At 39.6% G+C, this 16885-nt stretch overlaps 1 protein-coding gene across 1 annotated transcript in view; it reads right to left on the minus strand.

Moving 5' to 3' along the window:
- Window positions 1-13940, minus strand: part of SLC44A1 (solute carrier family 44 member 1) — a 48273-nt gene extending 34333 nt beyond the window's left edge. Inside the window, exons 1-5 of the mRNA XM_009485247.2 lie at window positions 13867-13940; window positions 11820-11916; window positions 11576-11665; window positions 8373-8515; window positions 135-271 (exon numbers count right to left, since the gene is read on the minus strand). Coding sequence (XP_009483522.2) covers window positions 135-271; window positions 8373-8515; window positions 11576-11665; window positions 11820-11916; window positions 13867-13940 — 541 coding nt within the window. The remainder of the gene's footprint in view (window positions 1-134; window positions 272-8372; window positions 8516-11575; window positions 11666-11819; window positions 11917-13866) is intronic.
- Between the last annotated feature and the right edge of the window lie 2945 nt (window positions 13941-16885).

Here is a 16885-nt window from a genome sequence, read left to right on the forward strand (position 1 = left end):
TAAAAATATCACATTATTTCTATTGATATTTCTTAACACATATTTCATTTTTAGTTCAGCTAATGCACAAGTCTTTTTTTAATCCTATGAAAATATCTGGTACATGAACAAAACCAGACATGCTTTTCGCATACCATCAGTTTCTGCAAAGTTCTGAATATCAGCCAGAGTTTTTAGTTCTTTCCTTGGGCAAGCTGATACACACAAAGCAATAGACTTGATCCTCTGATGTACTAGATCAATGTTGCATGGATCCAAGAAGAACACGTACCTAGGGAAGAAAAAAAGGTAAATCAGTTCTATTTCAATTAACAATTACATGGAACAAAATCAATTTCATTTCAAACTAAATAATTCAGCCAAGACTAACCTTCAATCTACCCAGAAACACAGGAAATTTACTATTATCATAATTGCGTGGGTCAAAAGAATACACGTACTCAACATACGTACCACAAGTATATGGATATTTATATACTTCTGGATCACACAGAAAGCATGTTTAACTCTACCAGATTCAAGTCCATTCAAATGGTGCTGTTCATAAAACCAGCAGCACTTCTACCATGCCTCTTCACAGATACGAGTCTAAATATCCATAACAAAACTTCACTCCAACCTTAAACTTGACTTCAAGGTTTCCAACTTTTTCCAGAAAGACCCAACAAACCCCATAAGGTTACACTTATGCTGCAAAAAGGACAAAGTCCATGGCTATTTTAATGAATACACATCAGTAATTAAGAACAGCTTTTTGGTTTAGATTGATTTTCCACACCACTGGCCCATATGACTGAGCAGATTATTTATTTATTTTGAAATAAAAACTGTTCAGATATTTCAAGTAGAACTATCTAATGTTTGAGTGCAGTATTTTAAAGAGATTCCATTTGCTAACTTTCCATAAGTCGTCACTATCACTTAAAAACCCAATGCATGAAGTACATATTATAGTTTCCTATCTAACATCTTCTCCTGGCTATACACATTTCATCACAAATGCTACCCCTACATTATTGTCCATTCACGGTATAATACAGATGCAGAATATTTTTCTATTCTGAAGTTGAACAAGTCTTTCAAATTCCTACAATTCCAGTGATATGCTATGCATTGAAATAGACTATTCATATTACCTATCATCATCATTGGAAAACAACACCAAACTACCATATAAAATGCCATTTCTATTTTTGCAGTCCTCATGATGGGAATTCATTCTGTAATCAATAAAAATTCCTTCTGCTCCTAGAAAGCATTTAGGTCCTGCCTGAACACTTTCAGTCTATACACCAATTGCTGTCTAACTTTCTCCCACAGAAAGACTGTTCTATTATCCAGTCTCAGTATACAAGAATTATTAGTACTTAGTACAGTCTTACTTCCTGAAAGTCCATCAAAACCCATGTCATCTCTATCAACTGTAATGTGGTAATAGCCTACTTGCATTCCTAAAACATTCTCTTTCCTTGTCCATACCTCTATGAAAATTATCCAGTACTATTTCTGGTTTTTTACTTAATACATACTACACATCGCAGGACTTCATAGGTCATGAAAGTCTAAGAAGCAAGTGCAAACATGAAAACTTCTGTCCCACAGACACAGCCAAAATAACTGCATGTGAGCAATAAGGCACTAATTCCACAGTTTTTCTTCATTTCAGGGAAAATACTCTAGAGTTCATACCAAGACATGCAATACTTGTGTTAACTGGACACTCCTGTTATAGCTTCCTCTCCATGAAGGCAAGTTCCTGCAGTTGCCATGCCATACCATAAGGGTATGTGGAAGGAGAGTGTCTGCTCCTTTGAGTGTATCTGGTCAAAGGAGCTACAAACAAGAACATACGGAGTCAAACCCAACTGACAGGTGGTAAGGGAGGTTGTGATGGGAACACACCTGGTCATTCACACTAATTGGTAAGGATATGTGGAGTGTGAGAAATCTTTCAGTAAGATTATCTGGCTAAGCACCTTGCCAAATTGTGATGATGAGGAAAAGGAGAGGAGTGGCTTAGACATGAAACTTAACCAATTAGTGTTAATGAAAACAACAACCAGAAACAAACCTGGTCAATCACGATAATTGATGGGCTATCAAGAAACTGCAGGCAGGGACTTTGCAACTGATAAGGATGCAAACCAGAAGGTGCAGGATGCAGGACGGGTCAGTGGGACTGTGCCAGCTGCTGAGGGGATGTGCATGGGACAGGATTCAGGGATAAACAAAGAGGGGTGGCAGACAGAAAAGGGTGTAAAAGGGCATGCTTGCATGTAAGCTGATGTTGGTCAGTACATTGGTCTAACTGAGCCCGGCACCTGATTGCTGCAATCTGTCCTATCCTTTTACTAAATCCTCTCTTACCTCACGCTCTCTCTGCATAATTCCAGTCTCTATCCCATGTGCATGGATGCTTCAAGTGCTGCAAGGACTAAGTGCCAGCTACTGGGGGGACCAGTGTGATGGATTTAGTGCCAGCAGCTGGAGTCAGACGAGGGGTGTGGGTGCCCCAGGCCTGTGCTGTCAGCTACTAAAGTGAGCGGGGTCTCAGTGCCAGCAGCTGGGGCAGGGAGGAGTCTTGGCCACCAGCCACTGGGGTGGGAACAATGTGGTGCTGGCTGCTGGCAGAGGCTGAGCTTCTGTACCTTCCCTGAAGTGCGTGTGCATGTGTAGCTCACCAGCAAACTCCAAGCTGTACCAGCTGGTGAGTAGGAGGCTCTGGGTCCAGGCAGAAGTATCAGGTTTGCGGAGGTTCTGTGCTGGTATCTGGGGGAACCTGTGAGTGTGGGGTGCCTGTGGGACAAGTGTGTGTTTGCTAGTGAGCACCAAGCTGGACCAGCTGCCGAGTACAGGGGACCCATGGGTCACGTAAGGGGGCCTGGGATCAGGGCAGGAGTGCTGAGTGGGCTGTGCTGGTACTTGGGGGATCCGTAAATGTGTGTATGCTTGTGAACCTGGAGAGTGACATGTGCGTGCCTGCACCAGTGACCTTCTGTCTCCGCCAGCCCATAAAGGAGGAGGGGGCGTGGCTGTCGGTGCTTGTGTTAAATAAGTCCTGTGTGGGTGCTGTTGAAGGCAGCGCCTTGTCAGTGCCAGTTCGTGTAACCAGCCGTGTTGCTGTCCAATGTGTGTCTGTCCATCCACATCCCTCAGCCCAGGCAGAGACCCTGGGTCCTGGGATTCAGTGGCCAGACAGGAGGCTCCTCCAAATGTCCCTTAACATGTATTACCGAAGGAAACCAAGTCAGGAATGTTGGCATTAACAAGCTAGAATCCAGCCCACTTCTATGGGGATTTAAACTCAAGGGCCAAGCTATAATTTTAATGGCCAGCAGAAATCAGGCTATTTTGTAAAACAAACACTACAATTTTAACTCAAGCCTGGAAATTTAGAAATACAATGCAACTATAGTGCGATGTGCAGTTTTGACAGAAGTGTTCTGTGTTGGCATACCCTTAAACAGAAACATGTAATTCAAACACTGCATTGCATGGTTCAGAGACAGTTCTGAGAGCAGTAAGGCAGCTGCAAAGCAAACTCCAAGCTATCAAATCTGTGGCTTCAATCCATGGTCTAGGAAAAGTGAAGTAAGATTTTTAAAATTTCTAGCAGCTAAAACAAGAATCAAAATGCTAGGCACCAGCATTACAGAGAAAAAGGTATTTTGATTTTTGTTTTTAAAGCTTACTTATTGAAAGTAAGTGATTTTACTGCAGAAAATTCCACACTGAGTCACCACAGAACAGGTTTTGTTTCTCACTAGAAGAATGTACTTACATACTTTGTGCTGCAATTTCAGTTATTTAGAACCAACAATAGACTAATTTGTTGACAAGAAAGTAACTTAGATCAGCAATACAAAGACTGAAGTAAACAAAGTAATCATATTGTTAGAGATGCTCCACCACTGCAAATGAAAATTTGTTTGCTATAGGAAATTCAGTATATCAGATTTACAACCTAGGAAGCATCTTTACACATCTTTATTAAGTATCAGCACTTCAGAGAAGGACTTGGGGGTACTGGTGGATGAAAAATTGGACGTGAGCCAGCAATGTGCACTCACAGCCCAGAAAGCCAACCGCATCCTGGGCTGCATCAAAAGCAGCGTGGCCAGCAGGTCGAGGGAGGTGATTCTGCCCCTCTGCTCTGCTCTGGTGAGACCCCACCTGGAGCACTGCGTCCAGCTCTGGGGTCCTCAGCACAGCAAAGACATGGACCTGTTGGAGCGGGTCCAGAAGAAGGCCACAAAAATGATGAGAGGGCCAGAAGACCTCTCCTATGAGGACAGACTGAGAGAGTTGGGCTTGTTCAGCCTGGAGAAGACAAGGCTTGGGAGACTTTTGATACTTAAAGAGGGCTCATACAAAAGATGTAGCGAGGCTTTTTACGAAGGCCTGTAGTGATAAGACATGGGGTAATGGTTTTAAACTAAAAGAGGGTAGATTTAGATTAGATATAAGGAAGAAATTTTTTATTATGAGGGTGGTGAAACACTGGTCTGGGCTACCCAGAGAAGTTCTGGATGCCCTATCTCTGGACCATGTTCAAGGTCAGGTTAGACAGGGCTTTGAGCAACCTGATCTAGCGGAAGAGGTCCCTGCCCATGGTAGGGGGGTGGACTAGATCATCTTTAAAGGCCCCTTCAAATCCAAACCATTCTATGGTTCTATTATCCTTTGATTTTAACAATCCACTGTTCTGAAAATCAAAGTTCGTGGAAAGAAGCTCTGAAATACGGCATGATGAAAGTTACTTGAGCAAAAATAACTGCATGTAATTTTTAGTATGTCTAACTCCAGTCGCCATTAAAAAAATCAGAAATTTTAAGGTCATCTTTAATTTTAAGCTGATCCCTATGCACAAAGGAAAATAAGGAAGGAGTTTATTTAATTTTTCAAAACCCATGGTGTCTGAAATAAGGTCAAGTTGTCCATCCTGAGACACGTAATTCAAAATGAACTTGAGTACAACTTTTCAAAACGCATCATAATTTTTTTTTTTTACAGATCTATGGGATAATCTTTCTTATGCTTTACTGCTATTTTGAGCTTATATTGCAGTGTGTTTCTATTTTCATTTCTGAAAGAAGAATCCAGATTTCTAGGCAAGCAATTAAAACTATAATTTCAAAGTAACCAGAGGTTTTTAAAAAAAAAAAAAAAAACCCCACCAAAACCAAAACACCACCAAACAAAGAACTGCCAAAAAAGCATCAACAATTTTGGCTTCTGACTGGTGGCTTACTAAGCAAGTATCCTATCACCTATTCATGCCCATGAGAAATACAGAAGTCTCCTCTTCCCTTTCAAAAACAGGAAGACAAAGCATCGTAATTTTGCACACTACACCTTGATTCTGGACGCACTGGGGCAAATTGTATGAACAAGCCTATCTTACCTTCCAGTATTTTGTACACTCTTACATTTGCCAGTGTCACTGATTTTCTGTCAGCCCTCAAGGCATCTCTTTATAGGCAAATGAGTACTTTACAGAACAACATTTCTGTGATCTACAAGCATCTTATCACAGTAAGAGAGAAGCAAATTAAGTGATCACAGCCACTCTAAACAAATTATGGTGGGCCATATACAGTTTCACTCAACCAAATTCTCTGTACGTGTGCTGCAAACTCTCCCTGGGTTTTCCCACTGCCTAAATCCCAAGCATTTTCCTGAGTCAAAGGCATTTATTAAGATAGAATGCCACTCTAACTCTTGCCTATAGCAGAACATACACATCTTCCCGTACTTGAGTGAACAGCGCCAGCTGAATTCTGTCCAAGCAGCAAAGTATTGGTGATTAAAAATCAGATTGAACTAGCACTTCAGGGACTTACATTTGGCTGCCATGGTCATCATTTATTTGCAAATAAAAGGTCATTTTTTAACCCCCTTATAACTGCCAGAACTTGAAAAGGAAGGAGCTTATTTGAAGCAGATAGGTTTAATGAGAATTCACTGCCAGGGCTACACTATAATCCCATGTCTGACTCTAAAGCACAGCCTATTAAAGCTGTACTGTGTTTTCTTTGCAAAAATAAAAAGATGCCTGATTTACTCTTTGTTGATGGGACCAGGCTGTAAAATCCTCCTTCCCAAGATTTCATCTCACTGGTTTCAGCATATCTGATGCACACGGATCAAATCATATCCCTGTAAGGACTCTGCTCTTCACCCTTACCACCCAGTTTCCATATCCACCACATCCATTTCACTTCCTCATTACAGTGCCTATGGGTTGCTGTCATTTACAAGGAAGAAAATGTTATTTTTACAGATGATTTAGCTTTTCTGCCTTGGACTGGAAATGAAGACAGAATTACCCTGCAAGCAGAATGAAATGAGAATCACTTCATGTTTCCAGAACCACATTTGTAGAGCTTAAAGTCCTTTCTTTCTCTACAAAAACTGAAATGTACAGGCAGGCAGAAGAGTTTTATTTTTCCAGTCTGTCTGAAAAGTACTCCTATAAAATAGCATGAAATACTCCCATGAACTATACCTCAGACACTGCAGGAACTCCATCTGTTAGACAGACGCAAAGCAGATAGTTTCTTCTGAAAAATTGCCAAGCAAATTTTAAAAACTATTGGGTGTGAGAGTGGGAAGGATCACTCGCTTATAAAAGAACTTGCCTTTTTCAAGGCTGGGTACACCCTGGATTGTACCAGGCACTTTGCTGTGAACAGTTATAGAATAATCTGCCTTGGTAGAAGGCACTCTCAACCAGAGATGATGATATCCCATATGAGTGTATCCATTCATTTGCTTAGGTCATGCCTCAAGCCACGATACCTTTATTAGAAAAACATAATCCTTCTGACCCTTATTAAGACTTGGACAAGCAACAGGCTCTGTCTATTAACTGTGTTAAAAATAGTCTCTATTTTTATTTGCTCTCTTTCGATCTTGCCTTTACAGGAGGAAATCACTTAGCAGTGGTAGATGTTTCTCTTCATGATGGCCTGATTTCTGTCACATGTAGGAGACTATTACACTATTAATCATTACATTTCAATAAGGTGCCTGAGTTTCTCCACCTTCACATAAACTCAGACACCATTTCTTTCTAAAGGTAAGTTTAAAATTATAATTTTCAAATTTATATTTTCTCTCACAACACAAGAATGTCAATTTTGTACTCAATACACCTGATTTTAGAAAGTGCTAAAATATTTATATTTAAAAAATAGGAGAATTATGCTGCGTAAGTTTCAAGCCCTTCAACCCTCCTGGGAAGCTGTGATTAGATTAAGAAATTGTTATTCTGACAGAAGAAATCTATAAAAAGTTTCAGGCCATTTTATTTACCTCAAATTCTCCTGGTAACACACCAATTACCTAGCCACATTAAATCTTAAATCAGATATTTAGAAATCCTTAGTACAGCGACTCAAAATAAGCAGATCTTAGGAAAGCATCCTTCCAAAATAATTCACGCAAATTATCGATTTTCTTTTAGTCTGAAATTAAAGTGTGAAGTAAAAGGCTACCATACTCAGAAATTAAAGACTTTTTAGTTCTTTGAAGTAATCAACAGTGACAGAAACATCTTTTTTGTCAATTAATACCACTGTTCTAAGGTTAGACTAAACAGTTTACTTTCTAAAGTCACCAAAGTTGTACAGATGCACTCTGAGCACTGACTGGCAGACAGACTTCAACAGATGTTCACAGGTTTTCAACCCGTCAGTCCAGAATTCTTGTTAGTCACCTGCAGTACTACTACTGCAGTATGATGTTTTTCTGCACAACAGATAGGCACTACCTGTGCTGGTTCTGACCTGTAAGTATGTGTTTTAACATGACACTGCTTAGTAAGAGCTGTGTACTACTTAAAAGTTTTGTGCATCTTCTCTACAAGCCACTTATATAGTGGCTTATTTTATTCTTGTATTATACTGCTTAGAGTTTAAATTTTAAAGCTTCATTTTAATTTATTAGACATATCCCATCTCCCCCTAAACTCAATGGCAGAAAATGAGCATACAACATCAAAAGCAAACTATTTCTACGTAGATATCAAAGGCCTGCTCCTAAATCTGAGAATACCTGTCATACCTAAAACTGTAACGAACAAGATTCTTCAGTGGCCTGATACAACCTCCTACATGAAGTGGATGCTAAGAAAGGGAAATTCCTCAATGTCTTAGCTGTGCTCATATTGCACATCTGTCAACATACACTCTCCCAAGTATTGTTGCTGATTGTTACAAAAGATTGTTCTCTAGGTGAGAAGCATGGAGAAGGACAAGAAGGAATTAGTTAGCATAGCCCTTTCCCATTTTATTGAAAACCACTCTCAAAGGAAGAAGGGTTTTGCCTTTCCTGGTTTACAGAATGAAGCAATTGAATCACATACTCACTTCTTCTGGGTTAGGTCCAGACCACTGTTGACTATTCCCTCCACCTTGACATTTTTCTGTCCACAAATATTTCCGTAACTGTCATATCCTGAAAGCAGTCTTGCAGCTGCTCCTGTAGCTATTGAAAAGCCACAGATAAAACCCTGGAGGAGAAAAGAACCCACAGTTTAGTAATACTCTGTTTGACAGCTGGAAAAAGTCAGTTTAATTCATTTGTTTCTAAGCAGAGGTTCTTCAAAAATTCTTTCAGACTGAAAAAGCAAAGACAAGGACCATCCACAGAGAACTGTTGTGCAATTGAATGCAAGCCAAAAGAGGATTCAGACATCTAACACTGCATATTACTCAAGCATAGTTAAGAATCTTGTAGCTGTTTTTTTGAGAGTCGTATTGTCAGCAAGTGGTACATGAAGCAGAAGGGAGGCCAAGGGCAGGCAGTGAAAGAGCTACAAGCAGAGCTGGAGTTGTCCAGGGTTAGTATGCATCTTAGAGGATTCCAGACAGTCCACATTTTCTTGCTTTAAGATTTTTTTTTTTTCTTCAAATTATGCACTTTCAAAGATGAGCTAGAATGAAGAAGCCTATCTGACGCAAGTTTCTTTTAAGGAAATCCTCTAAAGCAAGTCACCAGGTAAAGGCCACTGTGGTTCCAGATTCTGGGTTCAAGTGCAGCAAAGAAACACACACAGAGCAAGAGAATGCAAAATGGCTCAGACAGAGTAATGTGGAAAATATCCAATGTCAGGCAGGTCTTGCTGTGAACTTTCAGAGAGATTTCACTAGCAAAACCAAGATCAAAGTAGTGATTATGTGAACAGGAGACTGGCCCAAAAGAATCATTAGCTTTCTAGCAACCCACCAATAGGGAGAAGTGAACCACTGGCTCGCTCCACTATCATCAATGAACTGTTTTTACAGACGAGGCAAGCTAAGATTCGAGAAGCGGAAGCAGTGTAAACAGCTGAGACAAATGTGTGGAGCAACAGATGGCAGCAACAGGATCGGATGAGATGATGACAGATAATGAAGTCGGCATGGAATGGTTAAAACATGGGTGGTTTTAAAGGTCTGAAGATACAGGAGAGTGACCTTCTCTGTACCACCTATAGAGAAATTCCAGACAGCAAGCTGGTCATTATCTTTCTCTTGCCAATGCACTAATACACTTACAGACTTAATACTCAATGTGAAAACAAGGGCAAAGTGAGCAAAAGGCTATCACAAGTAATAATTAAAGCTGCTTTCCAGCACTCACTCTCAATTTCTCAGATCCCTTACTATTCTGTAAAGGACATACTAGCATGCATTTTACATACAATAGTACTCAGGTTCTTGGCTGGTTCAAGAATTTTTTCCCTGCACACAGGCTAAGGGAAGTCATGCAATTCCACGCCCATCTAAGCTAATGTACAACAGTGCGGGGATGCCCTCCTGACCCATCATGGTACCTGACCCTTGAAGTGAAGTCCCCTAGAACAGTAACTAACATGGTACTTGACTCAATAGGATAATTTTTTCTCTAGGTCATATTGCTTGGACAGGAAAATCTGGGACACTCACCCACAGCAGACTAATTTATAATTGGGGGAACAGGTAGGTATAGACTGAGTAACCAGGGAACATCAACAAAGGCAGGAAAAAAACCAACCACAAAAAAGAGCTGCTTGTTTCAGGAAACGCTGTGCTTTTTACAATTTTAAGATATTCACATTACAGTGAGAATATAATTCATATGACTCAAACAAAACATTATCATCTTTGCATTTGAAGCACAGCCAATGACAAACACTTTGGGGAAAGAAAAATAGATTTTTCAGTGGAATAATTCCAAAGACCAGAGACCAAGGGACAGTAGAAAAGAAAGCTGACAGCACAGAAGTCCCAAACTCCTAAGGGCTACTGCTTGCAACACAGCAGTACAAGACAGTGACAGACGTTCTGTTTCGGAAGAACAGCATATGTAGGTCCATGAAACGAAACAAGATGAAGTGTATTTCTAGTTTTCACTAATCTGCACCTCTTTTGGGTTTTTAATGTAAAGTGCAGTGTTTTGAGGCTGTCTTGAGACAGGTGACAGTTTCATCGCACAGGCCAAAACTGGGATAACTTGGAAAGAAAGATCTTACCATTAGTAATATAGTTGTTAATAGTAGATGCCTCTACTAAACATCCAAGGAAAAAAGAAAGGTCAACTGTTTGATATTCAGAATATTTGTTTCTCAGCAATAAGTTTACTGTGATTCACAGAACCATTCACCAGACTCAAAGCTACCATTTCTGGGACATCCACAGTCCCATAAGGAACATGAGTTGAGAGTGATACCTCACCATGCTGAAAATCACTTACAAATGAATCTGGAGGTTCAGGGGAAGAGGAGCTGGAGCAAGAACTGGAACAAACAAGAAATTATGGAGACTGTGGTGCGTTGACCATGGCTGGATGCCAGGTGTTATCAAGCCACTCTATCACTCCCCTCCTCAGCAGGGCACGTGGGGAGAAAATGACATGGGAAAAAAACCTCATGGGTCAAGATAAAGGCAGTTTACTAAAAAAAACAAAAGCAAAGGCCCTGCATGGAAGCGAAAAAAGAAAACAAAGATTTTATTCTCTACTTCCCATCAGCAGGCAATGTCCAGCCACTTCCTGGGAAGAGGGCTTTGGCAGGTGTAGCAGTTGCTCCGGAAGACAAACATAAATAACCCAATGCCCCCCCCCGCTTCCTCCTCCTTTCTCTTAGCTTTTATTGCTAAGCTGACATCATACGATATGGAATACCCCTTTGGTCAGTTTGGGTCAGCTGTCCTGGCTATGTCCACTCCCAAGATCTTGCCCACCCCCAGCCTACTTGTGAGGGGGGGAAAACATTGGAGAGACAGCCTTGATGCTGTGCCAGTACTGCTCAGCAGTAGCCAAAACACTGGTGTGTTATCAACGCCTTTCTAGCTACCAATACAAAGCACAGCACTATGAGGGCTGCTGTGAGGAAGATTAACTCCATCTCAGCCAGACCTAACACAGATCCCTACCAAAGGACTTTGATTGTACATACTACCCATTTCTATTCTACAGCTGATGGTTCCCATGCCGGTATACCCTGACCTTACCCAATGGCTAAGTTACTGAAGGGTTTTAAAACTTCTTTCTAATGAATGCAAACTCTTCAACTACATAACATTCACAGAATCCTTTGCATTTTACTCACCATTCCTATGCAGAAGAGGATGAATAAGAGCAGCCATGGTACATCTGTGCAGCTGTGGTCCTCCAGAGGCTTCCACTCTCTCTTGGAGCTCTTGTGTGAGAAGAGAGAGACAAGGTTAACAACACTTTTTAAATTGTCTTCTGCTCATAACAGAATAAGGCAGAAAGTTATTCTCCAGGGCATTAGCATACAGCAGGAGTTATTTTTAAACTCCGATACAGCTGAAGCAGCTTGGTCAAAAAACCTGAAGAGTACGGCTCATGAAGGACACTTCAAAGGAAGTGCCTCCACTGGAACCTGGATCAACAAAGAATTGCCAAAACAAGTGCCTCCACTGGAACCTAGATCGACAAAGAATTGTTTATCCAGAAAACAGGTAATTTACCCAAGAATTTACAGGTATTTATCCACAAAACATGTCATTTTCCTTTATTTTTTTTATGAACAGAAAAGAGAACCTGATGGCATGGAATCAACAATATCTGTTATTGCAGTCTTCCACAGCAACCTTCCAGTAATCTGCTTTCCAAGAAGAATAAAAGGTTAAACTTTTCAAAAGCTCCTAAGTTTTAAAACACTATTGGCAGGTGTAACAAGTACAGTGCATGTAGAAAGGAGGTAGTAAATTGCTGTTAAAGGAACAGTTCTCTACCTGCCAAGAGGCAGCTGAGCTTAACATTTCAGCAAAGAAATCCCTAGTCAGTATTGCCCAGGTGCCAGAAAGCAAAGTCACATTCTTAAAGGTTGAAATACTCAATGATGGAGGCTCTACTGCAAAATATAAAGAGGTAGTTGTAAGCAATTCAAATAGTTTGCTGCTCATGAGGTACAATTTCTCAAGTGTGTATACACTGCTAAAATATTTAAAGTCTGTTAAAAACAGTTATTTTGCCATCTAGGCAAAATGTTTAAGAAAAGAATGATTTTAAGAAAAGAATGAGCATTGGCTGTACCACAAAACTAACCACCATATCAGAATTTATTATAACAAAACTATTGATTATAGCTGCTTTTAAAAATACAGTTACACAGACAAGCTTTTTCAATTAGTTCCCAAATACTAACTGTTCACGTATGTCTACTAAGACCCCAAAAACACACACATTGTTTTCATACTTGAAGAAGAAAAGGAGATTGATATAGGGAGAATACAGAACAGCTCTCTTCAGAGACAGAGCAAAAGGGGTAGCCTATTCAAATTTTGAATTTCTTTTTCCTCTCATGACTGAAGCATCTTGAAGACTTTGTTGACAAGGTAGCAAATGTCAGTACTGAACTAAAACAGAATGATTGGATGAAATGTCAACAGCTTTTATCTCCAGTATGTATTTTTCATAGAACAGAATCATAGAATCGTTTAGGTTGGAAAAGATCTTTAAGATCATCCAGTCCAACCATCATCCTACACTACCAAGTCCACACTAAAACAGATTGTTATTAAACAACAATTATTAAACAGATTGTTATTAAAAAAAACCTATAGCGTATAACTTGTGATATTAGCAAGGTGGGTTTTTTGTATTCTTTGCTTTGTTTTTTGCTAAGTCACAAGCACAAAGCAACCTTTTCAAATACTACCATTAGAAAACTATAAACTGGGTACAATATAAATTAAATCCTGCATGCACCATGCTTCAGAAAGCATAGTTTTCTAAGTAGTCTGGCTTTGCATTAGGGAATTCCACGCTACTTTTGCAATATTGTATTAAGGAGTTCTACTTGCAGATGTTATATTTATATTTTTAATTCAAACTGTGCAAATTCACCCTGAGTTCTAAACAGTCAAACTGATTTTTATTTTACTCAATAATCTGTAGTGAGAGGTGCTAAAAGGTCACATTATGGACTCTACTACACTCACTCAACAAAACTCTCTTCTGATCCTGGTGGTTCACCTTAAAACTAACACACTATTCAAACTTAACATTTACAACAAGATTGTGACATTTATATTGTTATAATTAGCATAATCATAATTGCATAAAATACGTAAAGCTTCATGCTTCCTATTCCTAAATCCACTCCAAGAACTCTGGATTCTTTATAGATTTATTTACAAACAGCAGAGATAAATTTCAGCTATAGCTGTACCTTAAGAGCAAGCTGCCCTTAACAAAAGAGGGAGCAGTAAGATGCACCACATAGTGTGGTTTGTTTGTTTTGTTGGGGTTTTTTTTATCTTCTCTGCACCGTCTGCAAACAAAATCTTTTAATAGGATCTTTAAAAGCCATGGGACATCCTCTGGAACAGCTCTGGCACAGATTTAGGTTGTCTGACTAGTCACCATTACCATAAGTAATCCATTTTATTTACTAAGCGGACTGCAATTTTTATGGTCAATTTTCTTTCAACTTGAAATGCCATGGTGTAGCACATAGTTAGAAGGTTACACATAGGAATTCATTCTGTGTCCACACTCTTTGCTCCAAAACACTGGTTTAAAAAAACAAAAAAAGGAAGGTATTTTAAACAAAAAGTACCCTTGGAGGCAACTCAAAAGGCACTAGATACTTACCAACCTTCAATTTAACCACCTAGCACACTAGCATAGTATGAAATTATGCATCTTTAGAACACCCCCTTCTCCAGTAGTCTGTCCAATCTTTCTTCTCTCCAGACCTTGCTACAACCCAAGCTAGCTGCCATTATCTATCTGTTGTTTTCTTCTCAGTTGCTTCCTTGTATTCTGGATTCCCACTGAATCTTCCTCCATAGCTTCACAGCCTTTCATCCTCATCTTTGAAGTTAGTGTCTATGTCTCTCTAGTGACTGCTCCCTGTCCACTCTACACCCTTAGACATTTACTCAGACTGTGATATTCATGCTTGGGCAACACAAATTGCTAATCTATGGTCAACATAAGGTCTAACAAATGTTGTTTGTTCTGCAGTCTGGAAACTACTCTTTGTCTCTGTTGTAACTGAAATACCATAAAATTTTAGCAGACATGCTTTGCCTGCAATCCTAAATCAGCACTTCTACTGATTTCAGCTTTTCCTCCAGACAGATTAAGAGCCTCCAGTATTTGCTGATGCAAGAAGGCTGGATAACCTAGAGGAAAAATAGATTTTTTTGGAATTATTTGATTCATTTTAAGTTTTCTCTTAAAACAGAGCTTTCATAATTTATGCTACGCTCTCTGTGGATATTCTTGCCCTTAACCAAGCACAGGACTACCTGTGCACTGTCAGGACAGCACAGAGAATCAGGAGCACTATCAGTCAAGAGTGGAAAGCAGGCAAAAGAGCCTGTCTCTCCAAGACAAACTTGCACATTAGGAACACTCTTCCTGCCCATAACAGCTCTTCTGTTCTGATTTTAAGAGTTATTTACTCAAGAATCCAAATGAGTGGTTCAGAAGTTTACGTCTGTCCATTCTGCAGAAGACTTAGCAAACTCAGTGCTTCTCAAAAACAAATCAGCACTGTTGGGTGCAGCACAATTTTACAATTATGTCTTAATTTGACACCTAGAAAGCTGAATGTCTAAAGTTAGACTTTTCCTTGCAGAAGTGTGAAGAATGCCAGCACGTTAGCTGTTGGCTTTTCTAGCTGAATTCAGAGCTACACCATCTCAAGATGGCAAGTACTTCTATGCAAACACAACATAAAAAGGAGCTATTTTCTTGGTATTCGTTGCATCCAATCACTTCAAAACAAACATAGACACACCCCCTCCAGATTTATTTCTCCCTGCCACTTCCAAAATATACCTTTGCAGCAACAAATAGCAGGTCTGAATTTACATCTCTTCTGCATACTATAATATACTTCTTTACAGCTAGCACAGCACAAAACCAATGGTTACCACTTTCACTGTTAAGTGCAATAGCTGTACTGGATGCTCCATACAAGCACTCACCTGCCCCAAACAGAGTGCAACACACACATAAGAGCATAAAAAAGTGTAAAAATATGGCATATCAGCAGGATACTACAGATGCAAGAGGTTACAGAGAATTTTTTTAAACACAAAATGTCATGCAATGTACAATTTGGGAGTGATGTGAATGAAGCAAGAAGCCAAGTAAAGAACATCTGCAGTATTATATATATGGATAATCAAGCGGTGGGTAAGTAGCAAAGATGTGAGTAAGATCACTATAAAGATCAACAGAGGATGTTACAACATCATGAGAAAGGCAGCAGAAAGAAATCCTAAAATCTTGTGGTGATCAGATCGTACATTTCAGGACGAAGAAAATGAAGTTACTACTGAGACAGATGGGCTAGATTAAGGACAACCCAGTGAATGACTGGCCTGGCACTGGATGAAAAGGAGACACAAGGAGAGGTTAGACTCCAGGCTTTACAGCTAGTGAGTTTAAGCTAGCAACTGGAGACTATTTCGAAATAGGACTATTTTGATTTGTGTATGAACAACATAGGTTGTAAGAATACAGTCATAGCTTCATTGAGGTAGTTAAGGACAAAAAATGAAACCAAACCAGAAGAAGCAAATACAACCCTCACATTTTTCAGCCCAAAACAAGTCTCAGAAGAGACACAGGACAAAGGATATCCCATCAAAATCCTATAGGAAGATTCACTAGTCATGAGGAAGAGCAGTCTTCCAAACTGCTAATCTAACTCCAGGACCACCATACACAGTGTTAAGAAAAGCCAAGAGAAGACAAAATTTTAAAGCAATGTCCACAGCAAGCAAAGCCAAACCAAGTCAAACTTCATGAGATACCAGTTACATGAACTATGCCGTTCTGACTCAAGAGAAGGCTTCTGACTGCAGGCCCTCTGAACTCCTGGAAGGTCCACATCCAGGACAAATTGTTCATTTCCCTTACTTGTAAGTAATGCTAGAAAAAACCTTACATGCAGACAGAACTGATGACCCAATATGCTTCTACTTCAGCATTTGGTTTAAATCTGTTCCACTTCAAGTTAAAAATAACAGAAAATAAGACAGAAAAGCTGAAACAGTTTTTAAACAAGAGATGCAAACAAATCATTATGACGTTCCCTCTTAAAAAGCAATACATTCTTTTGGTTTAGTTTCCTTTTTTCATTCAACTGGTTCTAACACAAGACAAAGATGCTGAAAAACATCCAGTTTTCCATTTGCAGGCATTGAGAATAAGCTTTCATATTTTCTACACTTTTTTCCTATTGAATACTGAATACAAGACATGGCATTTTGATTCATCCATCTAAACAATCAGGCCTGTACTCATGAAGTTTTTTACAGATCCTAGTGTACTCAGGCACTTCAGCATTTGGCCCATTCCCCTCTTAGCAACTCATACCATGCTTTAAGGACGTGACTTTTCAGACCACTTACAATTTCTGAAACTT

The sequence above is a fragment of the Pelecanus crispus genome, chromosome Z, assembly GCF_030463565.1.
Source record: "Pelecanus crispus isolate bPelCri1 chromosome Z, bPelCri1.pri, whole genome shotgun sequence".
Classification (NCBI taxonomy): Eukaryota; Metazoa; Chordata; class Aves; order Pelecaniformes; family Pelecanidae; genus Pelecanus; species Pelecanus crispus.